This window comes from Ornithodoros turicata, chromosome 3 (assembly GCF_037126465.1).
Source record: "Ornithodoros turicata isolate Travis chromosome 3, ASM3712646v1, whole genome shotgun sequence".
NCBI lineage: Eukaryota > Metazoa > Arthropoda > Arachnida > Ixodida > Argasidae > Ornithodoros > Ornithodoros turicata.
Genome location: NC_088203.1, coordinates 104,257,132 through 104,282,978, shown reverse-complemented (window position 1 = coordinate 104,282,978; position 25,847 = coordinate 104,257,132). Strand labels below are relative to the sequence as shown.

The 25,847-nt window shown below is 45.6% G+C and overlaps 2 protein-coding genes across 2 annotated transcripts in view; one reads left to right on the top strand and one right to left on the bottom strand.

The window, feature by feature from the left end:
- LOC135389088 (zwei Ig domain protein zig-8-like) overlaps nucleotides 1-2,874 on the bottom strand; it is a 172,027-nt gene extending 169,153 nt beyond the window's left edge. Inside the window, exon 1 of the mRNA XM_064619053.1 lies at nucleotides 2,426-2,874. Within this exon, the coding sequence (XP_064475123.1) occupies nucleotides 2,426-2,567 (142 nt within the window). The 5' untranslated portion in view covers nucleotides 2,568-2,874. The remainder of the gene's footprint in view (nucleotides 1-2,425) is intronic.
- Nucleotides 1-25,847, top strand: part of LOC135389089 (uncharacterized) — a 250,679-nt gene that overhangs the window by 120,451 nt on the left and 104,381 nt on the right. The window contains exon 4 of the mRNA XM_064619055.1: nucleotides 17,013-17,187. The gene's annotated coding sequence lies outside the window, so the exon portion shown is untranslated. The remainder of the gene's footprint in view (nucleotides 1-17,012; nucleotides 17,188-25,847) is intronic.

Sequence of the window (25,847 nt, the reverse complement as noted above, 5' to 3'; positions counted from 1 at the left end):
ACGTACGGTGACGGTGACGTACGTGACTTCACGAGAGTGTGCAGCAGGGATGAAGGTCATGAATTACCACCACACAACCATGAATTTACTGTTTTGCGATATCATAAAATGCATTCTGTGAGTTTTGTCTTTAATCGGTGATTTGGTAGACAAAGTCTCAAAGCTACTGAGATAGACGGCACGGCAGCGAAAGAGCTGGTCGTAAAATTCAACGATAAACAATTGGCTGCGAATGTAATTTAAATATTCTGTTTCGGTGATCGTAATATAGCGTATACGCTCCTATTTTATTTGTTTATTTAAACTTTGGTCACGGTTCCGACTGTCGCGTTAGTCGTTGTGAGTGAGCGCCTTTCGTTACCCGGTCCCTAGGTCCACGAACGCCGCTGTGAGAACGCCGCGGTAACATAGCTTTGTTCTTAAAAATGAGACTCCGCCAATTTAAAGTAGTTTAGTAAGTGCACGCGACGCAATCACTGACAAACCATCGCTGTCCAATCTCTGTTAAACGTATCTTATCTAGTAATGTTTCCTACCTATACAAAGCTATAATTTCCCCCAACAGCCGAACAGCCGAAGCAAAAATACAGCAGTTTTACTGTTTCGCGCAACGACAACAGATAACAACATCAACAACGTAGATGAATGGATGATGATGATGATGTGGGATGTTTTCCTGCGTTGAGTACAGGACCCTACCCCACTCCAAAAAGGTTCACATGAAAGGATGAAGAGGGAAGGAAATCCCCACAGTTCTTGAAGGCCTTCGTGGACCTTCGCGAAGGCCTTCGTGAAGGCCTTCCGTGGCCCTCAGAAAGGAAAGAAAAGCGCCAAGTGCAGGGCACTGATGTGCAAGGTTACTCCATGGGCCGAGAACTTCGCAGATGTTGAATGGCCTCTGATCCAGCAGTTCAAGTAGACATTTAAAGGCCCGTCGCACGCATGCGCACTGGCTACAGTCTTCTATAATGTGTCGGATTGTTGCCGGAAAACCACAAGTTGTATACACAGCGTCGCGTTGCTGTGGCACAGCCTATACCGGAGTGCAGGGATGAATGCAACGCTAAGTCGTAAACGACGCACGAGTGACGTAAAGAGGCCGTGGAAACAGCCTGGCATTTCAAATAATAATAGTTGGGTCAACAGCATACAGGAGCGACCACCGGGTGACGTCATGACACCATTCCTGACGGGCCCAGGGCGACGTCAACGCGGACAAGAGATAAATTAATTATGCTGAATGGGGAAATACAAGATTTTGAAAACGAAAATGAAATTTGCCAGCTACCTGCACACGTGAGAACAATTTATTTTATTACTGAGTTTTATTGCCTCGTACGCTATCACCTTTGCGTGCGTAAGAGATAGGGTTGGACGTTATGCGCACGCGCAACACAAAGAGAGCATTGAGCAGAACCTCCACGCTATTCCTTACGTACGCAAAGGCCATAGCGTGCGATGCATTAAAACTCTCAGTTTTCGTATAGCGAACGTTATCTCAACCCCTTCCGTGACGAAGAAAAAAATTAATTGCGAACGGACCCTCCGTTATTCTCGCGTGGCAACCCGCGAGCTCACCTGTACTTCGCTCCCACAGAACTCGTGATGTTCAGGCCAACTTTCGAGGGCTAACGTTGACTTATGTCACAGCCGCCACCGCGAGCTCATGTTCCTCGAGTCAGCTTCTTTTCGTTGCGCTGCCACGGCGATTCTCAAATGCCGTTTTATTTCGTGCTGTATATTCCGCCTCGAGTCTCAAACGCAACGAACTGCTGCCAACTTCGAATCCACACCATCTTGCTTGTATCTTCTTTCTATATATGTTCAACGCCAACAAAGTGTGTACTCATTTATCACTTTGGCGTCCTAATTATTCAATCCTTTACGGCGCTGCACAAATAAACTAAAATAAATCATCAAGCAAACGGTAATATAAACAAACAGGAATCTCGAGGGCCTTGCGAAGGCCACGATCTTTGCTCTACGCAAGGGTACGCAATTCTTTATGGACGGCATGCATTTACCTTACTCTGGCGGGACGTCCCGTGTGAGATATGTACCGTCCCTTTTTGTAACTTTCGCGTCCAGTAAAGCGAAATTAAACGGTGTAGTAGAAAATTAATACCCACAAAGGGGAAAGATACTTCCCATTTTTTCCTTCCAAGTTATTTTTAGAGTGTCGTTTCTATGTACGCGTCATAACGTGCCCTCGTATTTTTGAAGGTCACAAAAGGATGACCGTTATGAAGAAATACCGAGGGTGTCGGGACCGACTCAAACTCGAGGAATAAGTGTAACAAATCCTGAATTTGAGAGCAAGGTACCCTCTGGAAGGGAACTAACTCGTTTCCTCGTACTCTTACATCTTTTTTACGCGCGTCACATAGAGAAAAAGAGAGAGAGATCACGATCAAAATATTCTGACCTGTGGTGGCATATCCCGATGTTGCCAGCAGGTGCCCAGCTATTTCGGCGAACACCAACGACACAGGGAGCCAGACGGAACATAGGCTCCCCCATCCGAGGCTCCACACCGACCGGCGCCGTCGACAATCCGAACCCGACATGATCACACACTCATCCGTCAACGTTAACCACAACTTTTTTTCACGTCACTCGTGGCCGGCGTGGTTAGCGCTAACCATACCAGTCGTAATTTTCCATGGTGAGCACACTGGTCATCACAAATCCAGGCGGGGGTCGTATCACACACAGCCACAGACTCGAGAGAACATGTTCTACTCAATTTAGCGGGGCGAAGGAAAAATAATCGGGGCAAAACGAGGTGCGAGCCGCAAAATTGGGGATAACAATTCTTTCCCTACTTGAGAATAGGGTGAAAGGGATCGGCGTAGCGGTGTGAGCGTAGCACTCTTCGGGACGCTGCGGAACGCTTGTGGTGCCGGGATAACGGGGAGAGGGGGAAACGTCTGCGCAGAGAGTCACGTGGGCTGCGGGAAAGCGCAGGCGCGGAAGAGGAGGCGCGACGTCACTTCCGTGGAGACGCACTGATCAGGATGGGGAGATTGTGGCCGTGCCGCCGGGCTTAATCTGCCGTCCTCGTCGCATGCGTCGCCGTTGTCTCTGGATGAGATTTCCGTTCCTGTTGGAGTGTCGGTTTGCTCCGTGTCGGCTCAGGCAGCAGGTGGCCAGAGAAAGTTTAGAGCAGTCTGCGATGATCGAATTGAGCGTAACGAGAGGTATGCCTTATGATGCAGACGCAATAAGTTCCCTGCGGACATACGATACAGCAATACGGGAGTACCCCCTGATATCGGAAATGAGCCCGTTGTTTAGGTGTCTCACGTGGTTTACTGCAGTGGACTTCAACCAGGGGTACTTCATAGAAATCTCGATTACAGTATGCGACACGCAGAGGGCGGAAACCGAACACCTTCCAGAAATATGAAGCGAGGTTTTAGGTTGTCGACACACTACTTTCGGCCCGTGTTCGAGCCAGTACACCCTAAGAAAAAAAAGGAATAATTTTACTCCTTTTGGGGACTAAATGCATTGCCACAAAAAAAAAGTATCTTTCGGGAGTAAATGCACGGTAGTAAATGGATGTCATTGAGTGGGGTGTGAGCAGCTGCGATGCTGCTGCTGGTCACAGGGGACTGCATTTCACGCTCTGTTCTAAGCGTCTCAGGTACATAATTCGTGTGCATGCATGCGAACACTTTAAATCAAACCGTCAAGCGTGGTATATCGAGTGATATAAAATCTTGCGACATACATATTGCACAATTTGCGCAGAAAGATGTGCTCATTGTCTCTTACTCTGTGTGGGTGGGAAATTTCTAAGTTGGCTGAGCTATGCTACCTTTTTTTTTTTTTTACTTTCGTATTTATTTCCAAAGGAAAAGGGAGGTACAGCAAAAAAGCTGCAGAGGCAGCTTGACAGCAACCGTACCCCCAGTACCCCGTAACCCGTACCTTATGCCATCAAATTGATCAACGGCACATATTGACGCAGACTGTTTGATTCGGAAGACCATTTGTGAAGTTCAGTGACAATTTGCAGTCCTGGGGAGTAAATGTCGGGGTTAGGGGACTAAAATGGGGAGTAAATTGCAATTTAGGGGACTAGATGCTGCAATTGCTCCCTATTTCACTCCTTTTTTCTAACAGTATACTCTCCTAGATTTCTAATCTTGTAAGGGCAGTTGCCGGATAGGGTGCAAAAATAGCACTGGAAAGGTTACAGTGTACGTGATGCAACTGACGAACAGTTCATTCTCAGCCTCTATGAGCACCAACAGGGACCTGAGGGGAGGTTGACCCAACAAATACTAACAAGGAAAGCAAAAACATTCTATTCTGTGCACAAAACCTGTTTTACAAAACTTGAAATTATTCATATCCTTTCGAGGCACCAGACATCCTTTTTGCAACGTTTTTCTCTTTTAGAGAACCTAACACAATAAAAGCACCGCCGCTGAAAAACATATCGCGCATAAAAATCCCGCTTTCCTTTCAAGCAAGAGTTATGAGGGCGACAAACACGTGTCCCCGCATAATATATGAGCCGAGGAATTATCCGGACACACAATAAAAAAATGGACCATCCTAGACGGGGGCGTCCTGTTCGCAGCGTGCAGAATTAACATCTGGCACCTCTGGGATAACATTCAACGCAGCGCGAGCGTTTTTTTGGTAATTGCACTAAATTTCGGGACAGACAGATAGACGGCGTTTCTGCAGTCGAATGTTGTGTTTCCTGAAATAGGCGGGATTTCGACATCGGTTGTGAAAGGATGTCTGCAGGGCAGTCGTGTGGGCATTACGGAGAGAGTTGTAATTGGCCTACTTCATCGCTGCTCAGTGCCGGATTTACAGTGGGGGGGGGGGGGGGGGGCACTGTGCTGTGGGGGCTCCCTCGTGTATTCTATGTATTTTATGTATTCGTCTATTATATGTCTATAAATGACATCGTTTTGTATCTAAAGGACGACGGCCGTGTGGCCCACTAGTCCGAGATTTTTCAGCAGTCAGGTTTTGTCATATTTTGAACATTTCGTAGACAAGTGAAATAAATATTCTATTCATGTCCATCCAATGTGTTATTCGGGGTCGATATGCGTGGACGGAGGACAGATTTTTACTAAGTTTCCGTTTCAGGGATGCGTTTCAGGCATGCAAAACAGATTTCCCTTGGACAAGCCCTTTACTGGTGGGGGCCCCTTAATTGTGGTGGGGGCCCCGGGGCAAGTGCCCCGTCTGCCCTCCCCTAAATCCGGCACTGTCGCTGCTAGCTAGCGTTTTGATGAATTACTATTCAGAAAGAAAAAAAGGATTCTGCTAATACAGATAATTGATCTTCATAACGATCCCTGAGACTGGGGAAAACACACTAAACAGGAGTCTCAATCGGCAGAGATAGAACCACAAAATGTTTGGGGCAAAATCCTTTTCCGTAGCAAAACACCAATTAGGCGATATTCCGCTTCCAGGAGGGTCCGAGTGCGGGCAAGTCTGCATACACTCTTAAAAATGAACTTCACCGCATAGCACGCTCCTAGCCAACCATTGTCTCGAATGATATCGTTATCTGCCCTGATTTGTTGAAAACACGGGGCGTACGCCTTTTCTGTGACAATTATGAACAGCATAAGTGTCACAGAAATGGCGTATGCCCCCCGTTTTCAACAAATCAGGGCAGATAACGATGTCATTCGAGATAATGGTTGGCTAGGAGCGTGCTATGAGGTGAAGTTCATTTTTAAGAGTGTAGGGTGTCCATGGTAATCCATTCCAAATCCTTTTCGAAGGAACCAGAAGAAAACAGCAAACAGGGAAAACTTTGTGGGATGAAGCCTGCGCGTGGACATGAAACGCAAACAGCGGCGAGAAAGCAGGCGAGCTGGTGATAATTGACCTTCATAACGAACCCTGAGACTGGGAAAACAGACTGGGGAAATTGAGACTCCTGTTTAGTGTGTTTTCCCCAGTCTCAGGGTTCGTTATGAAGATCGATGATCACCAGCTCGCCCGTTTTCTCGCCGCTCTTTACAGATTATTGCTTTTAAGTTTATCAGAGCCACCACAAATGACGCGCAACAGCAAAAATATGACGGTGAAGAGAAATTTACAGGCATCTACACTCTTAAAAATGAACTTCACCGCATAGCACGCTCCTAGCCAACCATAATCTCGAATGATATCGTTATCTGCCCTGATTTGTTGAAAACGGGAGGCGTACGCCTTTTTTGTGACACTTATGCTGTTCATAATTGTCACAAAAAAGGCGTACGCCTCCCGTTTTCACCAAATCAGGTCAGATAACGATATCATTCGAGATTATGGTTGGCTAGCATCGTGCTATGCGGTGAAGTTCATTTCTAAGAGTGTAGGGTCCTGGCAGTTGACGAAAAGTCAACGTGTGGCCGGTGATGGGAGTCTAACCCACACCTCTGCCTCATGTTGCTTCAGCCTTTGCAGTGTACGTTATTATCGATAGTCCTGTCTTTACTTGGTCTTAGAATAGCCCTGTTATTTCTAATACTCCCGTTATTTTTTTTTTTTACACTTCCTTCTATGTAAGGAACTTTTATTTGGCTTTCATGACGCTATTTTAGGAACATGGCATCTTTTCGAAAGTAACGCTCCAAAGGTTACGACAGGTTCTTACGTGAGAGCATACCCGCCTTTATTGATCAATGGCGGCCACTAAAAAGTCAGCTAAAATGAGGTTGCAAAAAAAAAAAACAGAAGAAGAAGAAACCCCCGCACGACTACAGATAAGGAATCGATCTGGTCAGTGACCCTCCTACATCGATCCAGACCCCCCTACACCCCCAATACCTCCTAAAATTCCTCGCGACACCCCCCCTGACATTTCTTCCTGTGTACCCTCTAGAAAGAAAAAAAAGGGGGGGGGGCAGTGTTATTTCAGCTTTAAACAGACGTCAGCGATTAAACGTAGAGCTGTTACAACGTACTGCAATAATAGCCCCCCCCCCCCCCCCCAACGTTTCCGATTCTGGATGAACAACTCGACCAGGTCTCTGGAAACGGCAGAGGGGGGATATATTTATTAGACAAAAGGAGAAACAATACGGGGGAGAGGTCAGCCAAACGGGACGTCCAGGCCAAGCCAGGTCCAAGCACAACCAAGGTCCCCCTCCTCCCCCCCATTCCGTCTTTCTTTTGTCACCCTCTATTCTCCGGACTTGCCATGTGTTGGCGTACAAACGCGTATGAATGTGTGTCACACCTCTAGGTAAAGAACAATTGATTTGATTTCCTACTTACTGTCTTGGAAACGTAGACATTACGGCACTTGCTCTTGCCTTTGTTTACGAAATCACACGGAGATGTACCTTTACCAACACTCGAAAATCCTATGCGCCCGAAAAGCACACGGGAGTTCTTTTTATAAACATGGACGCGAAGCTCTACGATGAAAACTAATATGCAGAAGAATATGCCCCCCTATAATACCGTCCCGTTCATGAAAGCATTATGTCCTGCCAACCGCGTGTCTGCATAATTTATGACCAGGATATCACCGGGTCACGAGTTCGACAGACAAAACCGTGCTGCCGGACGCCGCTTCATAATCAAAGCGTACAATCGCCATCTGGCGCCAAGGACAACCGCTAGGGAGGGAAAGCGAGAGATGGATATCCAGAGAGAGAGACGGTCGGCGAGGAATGATGGAGGGGGGTATTTTGCGTCGTCTTCTCCATATTTAAATCGTTTTTTTTACGTTCTTTTCGCGCCGCGTTCGGCTATACACTCTAGAAACAGAACTTCACCGCAGCGCACGCTGTGCTCCAACCATTGCCAAGTATGATAGGGTTATCGCTTCTGATTCGAATAAAGAGGGAGCGTACGCCCTTTTGCGGCAATTTTCATATATCTAAATTGCCACAACAACAACTTTACTTTGAAATTGAAAGTGGGGAGGTTCATCGCCAGAGGCAATTTGCCACAAAGAGGCGTATGCCCCCCTTCCTCTTCGAATCAGAAGCGATAACCATATCATTCGTGGCAATGGTTGGCGCACAGCGTGCTATGCGGTGAAGTTCTGGTGAGCAGACAATGCTCCATCGATTACGCACAGGATCTGCGTTCACGAACTCGCAACTGTGCAAGATCGGCTCCAGGGAGGACTCCAGTTGCGGACACTGTAATCATCCGGAGACAATTGCGCATATCCTGACAGAATGCCGTGCATACCATGCCATGCGGGAAACCCATCTTCCCCACGCCAGGCCTGGTATACTGACGGACGTCCTCTTCCCCGAAGGTTCTTGTGCGGAACGACTTTCAAAAACTCGCGGCCTCGTGCGCTTTCTTCAAGCAACGGGCCTAGCGGAGAGACCACTCTAGTGCGCCTCTCACCTACAGTGTGCTTCCGTCCCATCAGTACCGGTCATCCTGCTTCTACATCACTTTGAAGTCCTCAACTCCCCTTTCTCCCACTTTCTTTTCCTTTTTTTTTTTGGCTATAGTCGTGACGATGCCCACTTGAGTGCGGCCAACAACGGCAAGCTACCTCGACCCCCCCCCCCCCCTCTGTTTTTAGAGTGTACGTTTCGAAAATTTCAGCAGCGTACCTCTTGATGATGCCGTGACGTAAGCATTACGATACTAAAGCATGAGCAGCAGTACCTCTGCGGACGTTACACAAGTATGCGATTGACGTAAAGGCGGCTCAAGACTAATTTGAGGTTTCCTAAAGGTACTTAGCGAGGTTGTTCGTGGTACATTCTAAAAACAGAACTTCACCGCATAGCACGTTGTGCTCCAACCATTGCCAAGAATGATAGGGTTATCGCTTCTGATTGGAAGAGAGATGGAGGCGTACGCCTTTTTGTGGCAATTTTCATATATCCAAATTGCCACAAAAAGGCGTAGGCCCCCCTCCCTCTTCGAATCAGAAGCGATAGCCATATCATTCGCGACAATGGTTGGCGCACAGCGTGCTATGCGGTGAAGTTCTGTTTTTAGAGTGTATGTAACCTTCTAGAAAATTTATCTTTTTATTTTTTATTTATTTTTTAAAAAGGATATATTTATGTTTGAAACGGTGCCCATGAACAACGCCCACGCCGAGACCGCAAGAAGGAGCTCTATATAAGGGTGCCTATTGGACTGTGAACATTTCACTCAAAAGGAAAGAGAGACGGTACCACAAGAAATCTTGGGAGTGATTCATTACCAGTAAGAACTTGAGTAATGATTCATGCTGATGCTCATTCCCTGCTACCCTCAGAACGACGGGATCCATTTGCGTAAGTGTGAGCTCTCCTCTACGCGGCCTCATGCAATTTTTCACAAGCATTAATAAAGAAACATAACTGGCAGCACAAAAAATAAAACGGGACCCCCGCGCATACGTGAATGAAATGAAAGAAATGTTCTTTTCAGTAATGGCCAATTGGCTGCGTGAAAAGAAACAGAATACAAGTGTAGTTAATCTTGTCCATAGAGGCCTTCTGAATACGACCTCCAGCTCTAATAAGCCGGCTACCTACTTAGATGATAATGGCTGTGTGACTTACATGCCTGACATCAGCGAGTGAAGAAACTGGAAAATCGCTGTAGCTATTAACGCATATTAGGCGCTTCCGAGAATATATTTCTCGAAAAAGAACGACGCGTCGAGTAGCGACATTATCATAATATCGTGTCTTTTCTGGCGCTATTTCGTTATGGTATCCGTTCTACGTGTACAGGTACAGGCGTACTGGTACTGTTGTAATCAGTCTAGACGTGTAGCTGCTCCAAATCAATCTGTGCGTTGTAACTCATAGTGCTCACGAATAAATGAGGTTGATTTGATCTGTCCGTCGAGGCTATTTTGAGGCTATGGCGTAATAATACTATAGGGTATTAGGTTTGTGATGAATAACCAAGTGATTATCTGAGCGAAAATACACAGGGAGCTAGGAACTAACCTTTTAACAATGAAAATTCGAAGTGAAATTTACAAAGAGAAAATAAACATGTAAGGAGTAAAAGGGTTATAAAGTGTATAAGGGTGATTTTTAAAAAAAAACTATGAAAGCAGCACAGATGTCTGCCATTGTTGGTAGCGCCTGTTCTTTGCAATTACCACCTGTTATTTCTGGAGGAAGGGAGTTGCCTCAGGACAGAAGCCGCCGATATTTCGAACAGAGACTGTTCTTCTTCTGGGCCCAGAAGAAGAACAGTCTCTGTTCGAAATATCGGCGGCTTCTGTCCTGAGGCAACTCCCTTCCTACATCTCTACCGGTTCGCTGGATTTCTACCCATCTATGTTATTTCTGGAGTACTTCAGGGCCCGGTTCTTGGACGGTTGCTTTTATTAATCTACTTTGTATTTATTTATTTATTTATTATAATGTTTTATGTGTGAATAATCTAGGTATGCAGTGTCGATTTCTTGCTGACGATTGTTTCTTTTTCTTTTCTTGTTATTTTTTTTTTTAAGTTGAAGTTGAAGCTTATTTTCAGCAGATGATACCGACATCATGTACATATGAAACGGAGTGCCCAGTGGAAAGTAATCCCACTTGAAGGGTCATCCATATTGATAACGTAGAACAGCGTTGCTCGAATTCAAGGGAGCAGAAAATGGATAATAATGATTACGTAAAAAGTAGCAATGAGTACTATAGCAGTTGAATTACATGCAAAAGAAAATGTCTAACCTTTCTCCTAAGTAACGGTAAATTCACGCAATTTTTTAACTCTGATGGAAGAAGATTCCAATCTGAAACGCTTCGAAAAAAGAAACGACAGTTTTTCGAAATTAGTTTTAGTAATGGGTAGATTAAATATGCCCACTACTCCTGCTCGAGTAAATCAAGTAGACCTAACTTCAGAGTAATCCAGTACCGACGAGATAGTATGGGCTATGTGATTAGTATGATGGACTAAAAATTATTCTTATAGCTCGATTTTGCAACACTTGTGAGGAATGTAAGTGAGACTTATATGTCCACCCCCATACTTGAGGAACAGTACGCAATGTGAGAATGTATAAATGCATAATACAAATTGAGGAGAACTGAAACGGGAACGCACTGTCTAGTCCTTAATAAGTTACTGATGCCAAAAGAGATTTTCTGTGAAATTTTTCTGATATGCGATCGAAATCGTAGGTATGGGTCCAAGAAATGTAGCTTCATGGTGGAACAACAACAACAACATAGATGAATGGATGATTATGATGTGGGATGTTTCCCTGCGTTGAGTGCAGGACCCTACCCCATTCATGGTGGAAGCTTAGCCGTATGTCTAGCAAAAATAGTGAGGTGGGAAAAGCTAACTGGCACTGAGGTGAAAAAAAAATGCCATATTAACCGTCTTAGGCGTCATAAATTCCTGGGGTTCACCTTGGACTGCCACTTGTCATGGGCAGCCCATATCAGATATCTAGAGACGAAGGCGCAGCGCTGGCTGGACGTCCTCCGGCACTTTGCTGACGCTACACGGGGGATTCACCAGAAGGCTTTCTTAACCATCCATTTTGCATTGGTCGGTGGAACCCTCCTGTACAGTTTACCGGTGCTACATGGGATTTCACGAACATCTGAGCAGCGAATCCGCGCCCGGTTGTCCAGAAGCCTGCGTATCCGCCTTGGAGTCCCGCGCGCGGCGAAAAACCCGAATGGTATTGGCGGTGGCCCACGGAACTCCAGTGGAGGTTTTACGGCTCAAAGAAACTGTGCGTCACTATACTTACGCCTGGTTGCTCACCATCATCGTCACCCCTTGATCTCGAAGATCCGTCGACGGAAGCGGAGAAACATCTCTAAGTGCATCGACAGAGTGAAGCCCTCGCTTCCTGCCTTTGTTGTTCTCATCCCCATCGTGCCTGCGACGCCTCCGTGGGCGTTCATGACCCCTGAAGTCTCTTTTTTCATTCCTTGGCTGAAAGACCGGAAGAATAAGACAGCAACTCCAGTTTTGGAACAATTAACGATGTGCATGATGCAGAGGAGATATACTGAGCACACGGCTGTGTTCACGGATGGATCTGCCAGGTCTCAATGGTCGACAGCTGCATTTACCATTCCGGATGACTCGCTGACTCACGGGTACCGATTATCACATCGCACACCCTCTACGTCTGCACAACTATTACCATGCCATCTTACTGTTCCTCAGAAATGTCCCATCCACTCATAGTCGTAGATGGGTGGTATACTGTGATTCCAAGGCTGCCCTGCAATGTATTACCCATATGGGGCTTCGTGGATCCCTGGCTCCGGTTGTTACATCCATCCTCCAGGAAATGAGCCGTCTATACAGACGAGTAGTGGTCACGAAGTATCTCTACAGTGGATTACGGGACATTGTGGCATCCACGGGAATGAAGAAGCGGATAGGGCTGCTGCAGCGGCGTATGAGTCCCGATCAACAATATCTATTATCCTCTCCAAAGGGGATAGAAGAAGCTACCTTGCCGATATGGTAAAGCCCCTGTCCCATCTACAATGGTGTCAAGATGTCCCACCAAGGACCCTCACGAGAGAAGTGGTTCCCGATTTATCCCTCAACTTGCCCAATCGGGTGTCTCGCAACTTTTCGTCCTTTATACGCAGGCTCCGCCTCGGTGTCGCTTCACCCCACTCTCTAAATGCAGGCTAGGTCGCTCTGACACCATGTTATGCTCCTGGTGTACCGTGCTAGCAGATATCCAGCACGTGATCGTGGGCTGTGTCGTCTTCAGGGTTCAACGAGAACGGTTGCGAATCCGATTGGAGCCTATCACTGCCGCTCCGTTCACTTTGGCGACAGTCCTTATAGGCCTTCGACCGACGTCCTGCAACACCGTCGTTCCCCGCAAATTTTCCTGGATTTTCTGCGAGATACCGGTCTCCTTTATGTTATCTAATCCTGACGTGCGGCCTTGCTACCGTCTCTCTCCCCTCGTCCCCTCATTGTCACTTTACATCTCATGCAGTCCCGTCGGCATTGCTGTAGTGGGCCACAAACCAGGTGGCGAACTTCCCCATTCATCATCATCAGTGTATTTGTTGTTGTTGTTGTTGTAAAGATACAGCCGACGTCACTGATCAGGAATGTCTTAACAACTCCCTTCAATCGACCTATGGTGCGAATCATGGCAAATGAACTTCAATGTCAAGAAATGTGTCCAAACGACTATGACGATGAATAGGTTACCAATTTTGTCTTCCTACACACAATTAAATTATGGATGATAATGGGGTGTTTTCCAGCTTAGGTTGCTGGACACTATTCCAGTGCATGTGGGTTGATATGGTTTTATGATTTACCATGGTACGCTCGCCAACGTATCAGGGCGACGGCTTGGAGTTCGTTCATTAGGGTGATGGCTGCGAGACAAGCCATAAGCGACGCAAGAGCCCAGCGCCCTCACCAGCTGTGTCGGGAAGATTATGGAACGGATGGCATCCGCTCGACCGCACTGGTATTTTGAGAGCACCCGATTCTTTCCTGAGGCCAGGGCTGGCTTCCGGCAAGCGCGGTCTGCAATTGACAATGCCATCGTTCTCGTCTCCTCTATCCATCAAGCAAAGTCTGATGGACTCCTAACGGCCGTTGTCTTCCTCGATGTGGCGAAAACATACACTCTGAAAACAGAGCTTCACCGCATAACACGCTGTGCGCCAACCATTGCCACGAATGATAGGGTTATCGGTTCTGATTCGAGGAGAGAGATGGGCGTACGCCTTTATGTGGCAATTTGGATATATGGTAATTGCCACAAAAAGGCGTACGCCTCCCTCTCTCCTCGAATCAGAAGCGATAACCCTATCATTCATGGCAGTGGTTGGCGCAGAGCGTGCTAATTACCTCTGTGACACTGCTCAACGTTATCCCGCATCTGCATTCGGTCAACGAATATATCGTTTACGGGGCAACATCCCCTCAGCCTCGACCTGGACCTCCTATGCGCCACCCATGTGGACACTTCACTACCCCACTGTACAAACGTGCATTCTACGTCTTAGGAAAAAGAATGCTGTGCCAACAGTTGTGGCCTGCCAACTGACCTTGAACCACATCCACAGCCACCACCGGCACCGAACCCAAGTATACACTGATGCTATCAGTCTCTCTAGTTGGTCGTCTGCTGCCTTTTGCATCCCACAGGATGGAATTGAGCACGGATTCAAACTCCCTGTTATGACATCTGCCGAGGCCGAGGCATTCGCAATACTGGCCGCTTTGAGACACGTCTTCTCGTTGGCGCCCAGGGCCTGGACGATCCCGACCGACAGTAAAGTGGCTCTGGAGACGCTGGCCTCTTACTCTGCTGCGGTCATCACTGACACGTACACCACGATGATCGCCCTGCACTCTGAACTTGCATCCCTGGGACACGGCGTGGTATTCCAGTGGATTCCGAGCCATGTCGGACTTCCTGGCAATGATCGTGCTGACGCTCTCGCTCGGCATGTCCACGACATTGAGCAGCCAACTATCTCCTTACGCTCCGTATGTGCCAGCTGAAAATCCGCCGTTTATTGCCAACCGCACGCAGCTCTTTCAGCAAGAAGCTATACGCACCAATGCCTTCCCCGCATCCCCCGCATCGAGGAATCATTGCTTCATCGGCTGCGGCTGAATGTGGCACGTGCTCCACTCCCAACTTCCATCACCTCTTTGCTTCACGTGTCATGTAGAAGCTGACGTCCAACACATACTCCTTGCCTGCCAGCGGTACGAAGGTCACCGCTCCAGTCTCCGGCGCCGTCCCGCTCATCTACACTCTTAAAACAGAACTTCACCGCATAGCACGCTTCTAGCCAACCATCATGTCGAATGATATCGTTATCAGCCCTGATTTGTTGAAAACGGGAGGCGTGCGCCTTTTTTGTGACACTTATGCAGTGCATAATTGTCACAAAAATGGCGTACGCCTCCCGTTTTCAGCAAATCAGGTAAGAGAACGATGTCATTCGAGATGATGGTTGGCTAGGAGCGTGCTATGCGGTGAAGTTCTGTTTTAAGAGTGTAGGCTACTGAGAGCTTCCCCCTCCCTCGCATTGCTACTTGGCCCTACACTCTTAAAAACGAACTTCACCACATAGCACGCTCCTAGCCAACCATCATCCCGAATGACAACGTTCTCGCCCTAGATTTGCTGAAAACGGGAGGCGGAGCCTTTTTTGTGCTCATTATGCACGGCACAGAATAGGCTCCGCCTCCCGTTTTCAACAAATCAGGGGCGAGAACGTTGTCATTCGGGATGATGGTTGGCTAGGAGCGTGCTATGTGGTGAAGTTCATTTTTAAGAGTGTGCTCAGCACGCTGAAGTCACATCTGCGCTGACACGATTCATTCGGGAATCTGAACTCTTGGGCACTCTCTGATACCTCCTATATGACTGTCTGCACAACGATTAGTGAATGAGCTGTCATTTCCCGCATTTCTTCATAATTTTTTGTCTCTGATGCTTCAGCTTCCTTTTGTTTGTTTGTGTGTGCTTTGGGAAGCCTACATCATGGCTAACATTTCCCTTCTTTTTTTCCCTATCAGCATTAAATATATCCCTAACATATCCCTTTTTTAACCCTAAAACGAGCACATACGTTGAAACAGTCGAATTTTGCGGTGCAAATGAGCCGAAACTTAAACCGCACCGATCAACAGCGCAGGAAGCACAGCGCTCATTCAATGTCAGAGTGATAAGATTGTGAAATATGATAGATTCATTATTTGCAATGCCAGGAAACGTGCCATCTGTGAAACCAGGGCTACATGTTACTTCAGCAGCTCTTTGTGTGACCTGTATGTCCCCAAGCAGCAAAATGTACTAAAAGTCGAGTGCAATAGGGGTGGACGGGTAGGTGGAAGACCTTGAACAGACTCGTGAAACTAAAAAACATTGATAAGACACATACCGTCCACCCCTATTGCACTCGACTTTCGGTACATTGTGCTGCTTGGGTCTCCGTTTAGGAATGACCCTCGCGAGCAAGATGTTAAAATGCTGTTTCCTCCTCTATCGCCGACCTATTAGTAAACAGCGTGCAGTCTGTCGATGGAGAGCAGGCCAATTACCCAACATGTTCATGACGACAAAAGGACATCTATTTTATGTAAGCAACAATGACAATTAGCCGGGGCACGCTAGAAAGATGCAACATCGCAAGCACGTAAGCATTCCAGCGTCTAAGAATCAATGAAATTCGAATGGCGAAATTTAAATTTTATTTGGACATCTATCTATTTTGTCCAGGGTTCTTCGATGCGCTTTCCAGCTCGTAGGATAGCGATCATGTTTTATCGGGATACGCCTGCGAGTTTCCCGTGGGAAGCACATTGAGGTTGCAGCACCAATTTTGTGAAGAAATCCATTTGCGAATCGGACGTTTATCTCACCACCCGCTCTTGTGTCTGAGCAATATTCCATGGGGGGGGGGGGGGGATATGTTTATTAGACGAAAAGGGGAAAAAAACGGGGAAAGGTCAGCCAAACGGGACGTCGGCTTGCTATTCCAGAAATAAGAAATAATAATAAATAAATAAAAAGAAAAGAGAATAATTAAAGAAAGAAAGAAAGAAAGAAATAGGAAGGAATAAGAAATAAATAAATAAATAAATAAAGAAAATTAAGAAATAAGAAATAAAGAAAAAGAAAAAGAAGTAAGGGAAAAAGAAATAAATAAATAAAGAAAGAAAATTAATTAATTAATTATTCCATGGGGTTTTCAGCAAACTTTGCAGACAGGCGTTGGCACAGTTCCTCAAGAAGTCAGCCCAGGACGCATACTCACACCCTCTTGTCCACCTGTCTACGTCTGCAAACACTAGTATAAACGCAGTTCCTTCGCGGTACTTGCACGGAATAATGCTAACATGATTTTTTTTTATTATTATTATTATACCTGCTCCAGCTAGTGACGTTGGCAAGACAACACATCAAACGCCAATTTGTCCAACTGCTTTTGTCATCTTATTTTGATCACATCCAATAGGTTCCAGGGGGAAAAAAAGTTGTTTTCCGCGTTACGCTAACTTCATTAAAGCCATCCTCGTATTTATTTCGTTTCTTCCTGCTTTTTCCCTTCGTTCCGCAGATACCTCCACGAATGTCGTCGCAGAAACATTTTATCCTATCGCTCACATCAGGATCGATAGGTTGAAAAAAAAAAAGAAAGGAAGGAAGATTTTGGAAGCTGACTGTGGAAAAACACGTACAGAATATTTGCTAAGCAGCCGTCGAACAGTTATCACTGTCGCACCGTTTTACAGGTATTTATCCTCACTTTTTTCATTTGATAACACTGACGCTGTGATAATGGGAGGAAGCTGAATAATGCCTATGGCAAGGTGTTCTTTTTTTTCTTTCTTTTTTTTTGGTTACTGGTGCTCCAGCACCAGTAACAAATTGGACGGTGTGTCATTCGATGATGTCGAAGTAAAAAGTATTTGTAAAACGAAGAGAATAGAAGAACGCGTCGGAGCATAAAAATAATGTGACCATTTATAAAAAAAAGACAGCTTTGCCAGTCGAAGGGCAAGCACGTCTTCGTCGTACTCGAACCTGTTTTCAACACGATCCGCCCCACGCTTCAATTATTCTTTTTTGTACTACAAAGTCGAACCTTTCTTCTTCTTCTTTTTTTCATTCGCACTCTTATCGAGAAACATGATGGTTCTGTTGAAAGACGAATAAAAAAGAGTTCATTGTTCTGCGCTACATAAAAAAAGAAAAAAAAAGAGAATAGGGCAAGAAATCTTGAGATGGTGCATAAGAAACACACACATACAAAAAAAAATCTGACTACGGTCGGGAGAAACCCATTAAAATTATGACGCATTGTACTGTACAAACATATCCATCCAGAAAGCATCCATAACCATTCTTAATATTTAGAGCGTGCAAATATCAGTGTTCGATGCCTCGAAGTTAACGATCTATGTGCTTCTAATTCCGCCAAGTTCTGAACGCACATCGCGTTTCATTTCATTTTTCTGCAACGTTGTATAACTGCAACGATGTCGGGAACAATAAAAGGTGTTGATTATTGAAAGTCCTAGAAGGATAATACGTCTACGGAGAAATAATCTCATTAATCATTGATATCATCAGGCTGCTTTGTATAGCTTTTGTCCTTCGACTTACTGAATGAAAAAATAAGTAAATAAAGAAGTGAAATGCTACCGACACAAGGCCAAAGTAACGTGGCACAATAAACGAGCGCACTTTGTAAGGTACAAAAACGATCAGATAACAACAACGACGGAAGCAAAACAGAAAACAATATTAATCAAAATTAGCAGTTACAACATTCTTGAGAGAACTGATGTCTTTCATCGTTACAACATTCTTATTTTACAAAACATTCCAGGTCGCACTGGAAGAACAATTTCCGGGCTAATAACAATGGTCAGAACATTGAATGAGAAGCTGGCTGACTGCAGATGATTATGAAGTTTATAACGTCGATCGTCGCGTGGAGTTGTATGATAGGCGTCCACGAGGGAGCAATTCGATTCCTGCGTTGTTCTCGGGAAGAAAGAATATTTAAAACTATCAATGTGGGTGGGAAAGGTAACAAAGCACCAAGGATGATTCTCTCTAGTGGAGGTTGAAGATGAAACCAAAAGGTATTTACGGAAAACGACGACGATTACTTGCTTAATGTACTAATGAATATATGCTTGGCGCGATTGGTTTTTTTTCTCTCTTTCGAGAGTATTTATAGACCGGCTCCCTAAAAAATAATGGAGGAATTATTCCCACACGTATTCTGCGGCAGTCTCTGTCGTTGATGCACAAGGTGAAACTTTATCCTTGCTTACTACGCCTCAGTAGGACATCCTATTACGTGCACGCGTGCACTTTTCAAAGTCACATGACTGGGGCTTTGAATAACCTCGTACAAAGATCCATCTACTACAAAAGGACCACATCATTTGCTCTGCACGTGCTCCGAAGGAAGAGAGCATATCAAATGGACAGCAGTCGAACGGGAGGGCGGAGTATTTTTTTTTTTTTTTTATTCCTGTAGCAAAACTTTTTCTTTTTTTTTTCTTCAGTAATATTTCCCGTTCATGGGAAGTAACAGTACCTCTGTATTTGCCCACACACAATCATTTTCTTTTCTCCTTTTTATGGAGGGAAGCGTTTTACTTTATTTCATACTCAGCGGCAGCGTGGCACAACGTCAAGATTTCGCGAGAAATCTGAAAAAATTGACTATTATGGGCGGGGGGTTTTAAGGGGAGCTCGCAACGGGACAGCATCAGATTTCGCTCGCTCCCTCCCTCCCCTTCTCCTTTCCTTTTCTTGTGTTTCTGTTTCTATCTATGTTTGCGTATAATATAAAGGGGGAAAACGCATAGAGGGTGTCCGTGGCACGTGACTCCGGCACAGTTGTCATCAAGGGGAGAGGGTGTCCGGACTTGTCTGGGTGATTGATGTCCTCCCCGTCTGGTTGTTGGGGGAGTATAGGATGGGGTGAGGAGGCGAAGATGATGGGAGAGAAAGGGAGCGTACTCTTCCCCGTTTTAGGGTTGGATCTGCGCGGTTTACTTGTTCAGCTTTGATTCCGACTGTTTGTGGCAGCTGGGCTGGTGGGGCAAATGGTAGCGGAAGTATTCGCGGTGAACGAGGGATTTGGGGGTTTTAGGGGAGAATGGGGATAGTGAAGGGGATAAAATGGGAAAATGATGTGCACGTCTCATGTCGTGTATATGCGCGTGACGTGTGATTGAGTGTGAGTGATTGTGCTTGATCTTTGGATGGTGAGGCCAAGATTTGTTGAACATAGCAAGAGCAGGCAAGCTAGCTGGTGTTGAATTGATGTTAACATTGCCTTGAGTTTGAGGGGTTAACATAGCCTTGAGTTCGTGAGTCTATCTGTTCATCTCGTCCTATGTTCGCCCTGTGTTTTTCCCCTCAAACTCAAGGCAATGTTAACATCAATGTTTGCGTTGGAATAGGTTCATGTTAAAGAGCATGGTCATATGGATATGCATCTAAATAGTGATATTTTACATAATGTAGCAAACAAGATAGAAAAGTTGGATTGTTTATGTGAATTTTTCACTACCTTTCACCCATACCTTATCAGTAACACTAAATTTGTGGTATACAGTAACAGTTGTGAAGCCATAGGCATATCACCATTAACATCGGTGTTCCGGAAAGCTGCAAAGCTTACTATCAGTATTATTGCTATACGTTTTTGAGAAGTCTGCCATAAATGCATGACTTAGGATCTCCCTTCTTACTAAGCTTCCACTGTGACATTGATGCTGCCAACTTTGAGCGCTTATTGAGCCTTATGGACGTATTTTGCGTCCCTATTACAGTGACCTTCGTTGCTTATAGCAATGCCTCATAATACGGGCGTTTGCGTGACGTAATGTTGATATGTTGCTCTCGGTGTGTGCTTATATCACATGCGCCGGTTCATGAATCTTTGTTGATATTAGATGAAGACTACGATTTATTGAGGGTCCATGCACGCGATGTAGCTCGGCAACTGCCTATATTGCGCAATCTATGAAGCTCTGGTACAAGCGTCCGTGACACACAGACACATTCTCTGCTCATGGTAAAAAAAATATAAAAAAAAACACGGTGGCTTACGTAGACGGGTAGAAATCAAGCGAACCCGTAAGGAAGTATGAAGGGAATTGCCTCCGGACGAGAGCCTCCGATATTTCGAACAGAGACTGTTCTTCTTCTGGCTACCGTCCTCATCATTGGCATGGTATTTAAAGGGTTAGGTATGACATGTTAAAGGTTCATGCGAATTGTGAATGCACAATTGTGAATCACAATTCGCATGAACCTCTAACACGTCATACCTAACCCATTTAAATACCATGCCAATGACGAGGACGGTGCCCAGAAGAAGAACAGTCTCTGTTCGAAATATCGGCGGCACTCGTCCTGAGGCAATTCCCTTCATGCACGAGGTTTTGGTTGCGCCCGGAGTAAAGCATCGTGAAAACTCTAACTATCAGTGCACAGTCACTCGCATACTGTACCTTCCTTCTGAGATTTTTAAGGGTCACTTACGTGAGTGCTACCCAGCATTAAAAAAATAAAATATAAAATAAACATGCACAGCAATGATGGTTTTTGCGGTAATTTTGAGTACTGTATTTTTCGTTCTGTTTTTGTTTATGTGTGTGTTTTTTGTTTGTTTTTTTTCTCTGTCTGGCGGACAATCTTTTTTGCAAAAGAATTTGCAAGCCTTAGGTCTGGTGAGCTGGGAATGTGTGTGATCAAGGGTTATGAGTAAAGCTGCACTATAGTTCAGCATTTGTACGTTGTTACTCCTGTCTGATGGCAAGCATTTCTGGTAGTGTACTCAAGATAGATACTATGGTTTCAAATCAGTACTTATATTCAGTAGTTAACGTCGATCGTATAGTCGTTCCGCATGGACGAACAAAATCGCAGGGCTAGCAGGGGTGCACGATAAACGCGAAAAATACTTCCACACACAGAAAGGCACATCTAAAGTAACCCGTTTTATTTGTTTACTATTATTGTTTTTTCTCTCTTTTTTTTTGTCTCGGGTTGTCCCTTAGGTTTATCCGTGTGAGAATAGAATTGTACAGCTCGTTTATCATATAGCAGAAATCCACCAACATGTACGTTTTATTTCCCCCGACTCCTCTTGTGTTTAACAGCGGTTGCTTTGAAATGCCTTGCGACGCATTCCCCTACAGGTTACGAAAGCGGAAGACTTTAATGTGATTCTTCTCTCATTATTTTAATTTTCTTTCTCGCGCAAACTTCCAAAATTCATCAGTACTTCGCTCCGCCATGGAATACTGTGCGCTCGTACGTACAAAACAAAAAGAAGAAAGAGAGAGAGAAGAAAACGAAACGAAACTCATTTCTATCGTCCCAGGAATAATTTATCAAAGAGACGGAATGCAGCTCTCGAAGTAGTAGTACCGGCGTTGAGCGCTGGAAGGCGCTGTGAAGCGCATGTCAACGCGCCCTCCGGTGATGGGCGATGAAATTAGAAGATTTCCCTGGGTTCGAAGGCTCGTGCAGCTTGCTTTTTCTGATCACTCTTTTTATGGAATGAAAGTCAGATGGACTGAATAAGACAGCGCGTTCTGTTATCGTGTTAGCTTGTCTTGATATCTTTGGCTGCGTTTGCGTTAAATTACGTGTAACTACATTCGAACGGGAACAGTAATATAGGGGAGGTTCCAGCGTCGCGTATCGAATATTCTAGGCGAACGTTACAGAACTCCAGGTGGTCGAAATTGTATGTGGCAGAAAACTTTACGAAACCTAGACACGCTAAGACTTAGTGACAAGAACTCATACTACCTTCAGTCGAAAGTACCCGCAGATTTACAATGCAGCATTTAGAGCATGCAGAGACACCCACGCATGTAGGTATATGTACTCACTTTTACACTATTATTACTACACTCTATTCGAGCACGTTTCTTCTGTATTTTGGTCGACGCTTTCCGTTTCAAAAGACATACTGAAACACATCATCATCATAGCTTTTATTCACGTGACATAAATCCCTTTTTTTTTTTCTTCCTCAATCACATCACGTGACATCATTTGCACCACAGTGGCTAGCGATTTTGCGCCATGTCGAAGTAGGGTGAAGTAGGGTAGGTACCCGTGTTCGAATCCCGGTGCCGGCTGTGCTGTCTGTGCTGGGGTTTTTCCCTGGGTTTTCCTCAGACACTGGCACACATATGTCGGCACAGTTCCTTTGGAAGTCGGTCCAAGGTGCGCATTCCCCCGGGGCTTCCGTCGTGACGTTGCCCACCTCTGTGAGACCGACAACGGCTAGACCTTTCCTCAGTACCACCACCAGAGTCCTCACAGTCCTGACTGTCCTGATCCATATCCTCTTCGCATTCACCCTTCATTTGGTGTTTCCAAGTCTTGTTTACTGTGTAGATATGGTTCGTACGATAGAAGATGAAACGGCATAAGCACGGGCAATCTAGTGGATCGTGTCAATGAAGGGGAAAGCTAGAGCTTAGCAACACAACAAAAAGGACAACACGCCCAAGCCCTGTCGTTCCTGCACATTGGTACGATATCCTAGTAATTTTCATATTTGCGACGGTACTAGCTTTCGAAATGAATATTGTGGCAGCGAACGAAGACCGAAGCCAACCTTCGCTGGACCAACATCATGGCATCCTGTGGACGGACAGGTCTGTGAATTTGACCCTTATGCCGTCTTCTCTGGCATCTTAGTGTGAGTCATGGTAGAATGATATGGAGGGTGATATCTTGATCTTGATATTCTGTTTAGGAAATAATCTGAGTTGTTATTAGACGTATTCACCTCTCCAACTGGCTGCTCGCCAGCTAGCGGACCCAGCAGAAGCACTCGATGAATGATAGTAAGACCGGACGACAGGTATATTTCGCGCAGACACGAAACTGCTGCAACTTCCCTTTGATGGAGTTTCCCGGCTTACAGAACATAAACAGCAACAGCACTGCTCAATTCCGCAGTGCAAAACTACTGCGGAGAAGAATATTCAATGACGAGAAGGGGGGGGGAGGGAAAATGTGCTACCACAGAAGCGGCTTGAACGAAAACAACGCAGACAGCAGAAAACCGCGCGCGAGTTATGTTATGTGTACAAGTTTTGGAGCGCGTCTCGTGGAAGAAGGCATGAAGCAGGGCGATTTATTCATCGGCAATCATTCTTTTCTCCGCCCATGTTGAGGATGACTCGAGCGCCTCTATGTGTAGTCGGAGAGGCGAATACTTGCGACCGCAGATGTAGAAGGTATCCTTCGAAGCCTTTTTCTGTTGCCCGAGGCCAGGTTTTATTCGAGGAAAAACCTTACTTTAAAAGTGATCTTGACGACGACGAAGATTCCGGTTGATTCTCAATCGGCAATGTTTGTGATGATGTTCGAGAATAAAAAAGTGGCACCCAATGTGGCAGGGCTGCAGGAACTAGAAACGCGCATCTTAGGTGTCCGAGATAACGAAAGTGATAACACTCTTTGATACTGAGATTCTGAAGGCACACACACATTACTTTTCTAGGTGATGTGATGTCACAGCTTCCTAACGACATCTAGCGTGCGACCGAGGAGTTGTTGCAGTGCTACATTGTCTATAGGTGCAGTTGCTTCAGAACGAGTTTCCTTTCGATGTAGCGATTTTCTTCGCTTCTTTAAGAACGCGGAAACAAACGTGTCATGACGTTATTTTCTACGAAATGTGCCGATGGCATCACAGCTCCCCGTGCTAAACTTGAAAAACTCGAACCAAAGCAAAAACCTTAGATGACATTTAACGTGACTCGCAACGCTGTCTCATTCGTCGACCTGTCCACCGTGCAAAATATTTTCGCACTGTGGTATATTATAACTGCGCAATCAAATTTACAAAAACAGTCGGAGAAAGCTACTGCGGCCGACACGATCCTGCGTGAAGTAGGGAAACCCCCGTGCCTTTATTTCTTTCTTCCCCGCTCATGCACGCGCCCCTTATACCCACTGAAACCGTACGTTCTACGTCACGAGTCACGTGCCCGGGGACCACGCCACGTCATGACGTTCCCTCGTTCTCCGATACGCTTTCTTCACGAGCGGAGGATTTCTTAAAGGTGTGCGGAACAGAGGCCTCTTGCGCCGTCTGTACAGGTCACCTACACTCGCCGTTCTTTCCCAGGAGCTCATTTTATTCGTTTGCAGAGCACTACCCAGCAAAAAAAAAAAAAGAAATAAATAAAAAATTGGGGGATGTTATCCAAGTGCTCCTTTAACACTGCCTGTTTTTTTTAATTTGATTTTTTACTCGTATCACTTGCACCTGTTTCACCTCAGACATATATCGTTTACCTCATCTCTTCGTGTCACCTCTGCTTGAACAGCGTCAAATAAGGACGATTCGCATTGCCACAGGTTTTTTTTATACTGTGCTAAAGCGAATGCACCTTCTTTTTTTTTTCTTCTTTTTTTTTTGTAGGTGCAGTGCGATTGTATGCGAGCGCAAATCGCAGTGAGTCCCGAAAGGAAATGAAGTAAATAGTAGATCCTAGATTCATCAGCGAAGGCCAAGTTTTACAGCGGCTGTATAATGCCACTCCTAAAGTAAACCGACACGGGTCGAAAGCAGACACGGTTATTGCGATGCTGCGCCACTGCATCTGCCGCACTCCGAGAAAACTTGTCTCGGCTCGACTTGGCTATGAATATAAATAGCGGAGCCAATGATGCTTCCACGAAAGGCAGGCACGAGAGCGAAGCTATGGTGGTTGGGCGTGTAAGAATGTTTTACGTCTCTCTCTCTCTCTCTCTTCCTCTCTGCTTTTTTTCTTTTCTTATTTCGCTTGTCGTGGAGGCGGGAGAATTCCTGAACGTCGTCGGGACACACTGCATCGTGCGCACGGGTGGATATACCTGCTCAACGAGGCGTGCCAACCGCCGGGCGCATCCGTCTGCGAGTAGAGTAGCCATAGCGGTAGTGCCTCGCGACTATCACTCTATCCTAGTTGTTTGCGTGAGAAAAAAAAAAGCGCCCGAGAGAGAGAGAGAGAGAGAGAGCAAAAGGAAAGGGAAGAGGCTTTCTGAAAGTGAGCAAGGAGCGTGATCGAAGTAAGATGGACTGGAAAATGGGTGGATTTGTAACGAGGAGTGGTGATTCTTTTTATCGATTTTGAAACCCCGTGAATTGTTGAGGAGGATTTTGGGGCATGGTCTGCCAGTGGGTTCTTCCAGGTTCTGGTTGCAGCGTTGTTCGACATTGAGTCAATATTGGTACGAAATTAAGCTGAAATACTGAGCAATTATAATTTGCAGCGCAGCGACAATGCATGTAAGGTTACAGAAAATGTAACGCGATTGTTTGCATACAACATCGTCGCAGTGTCAGCAACTGGTTGTTACTTTTTGTTTTTCTTATACAATAAGGAAAAAAAAAGCG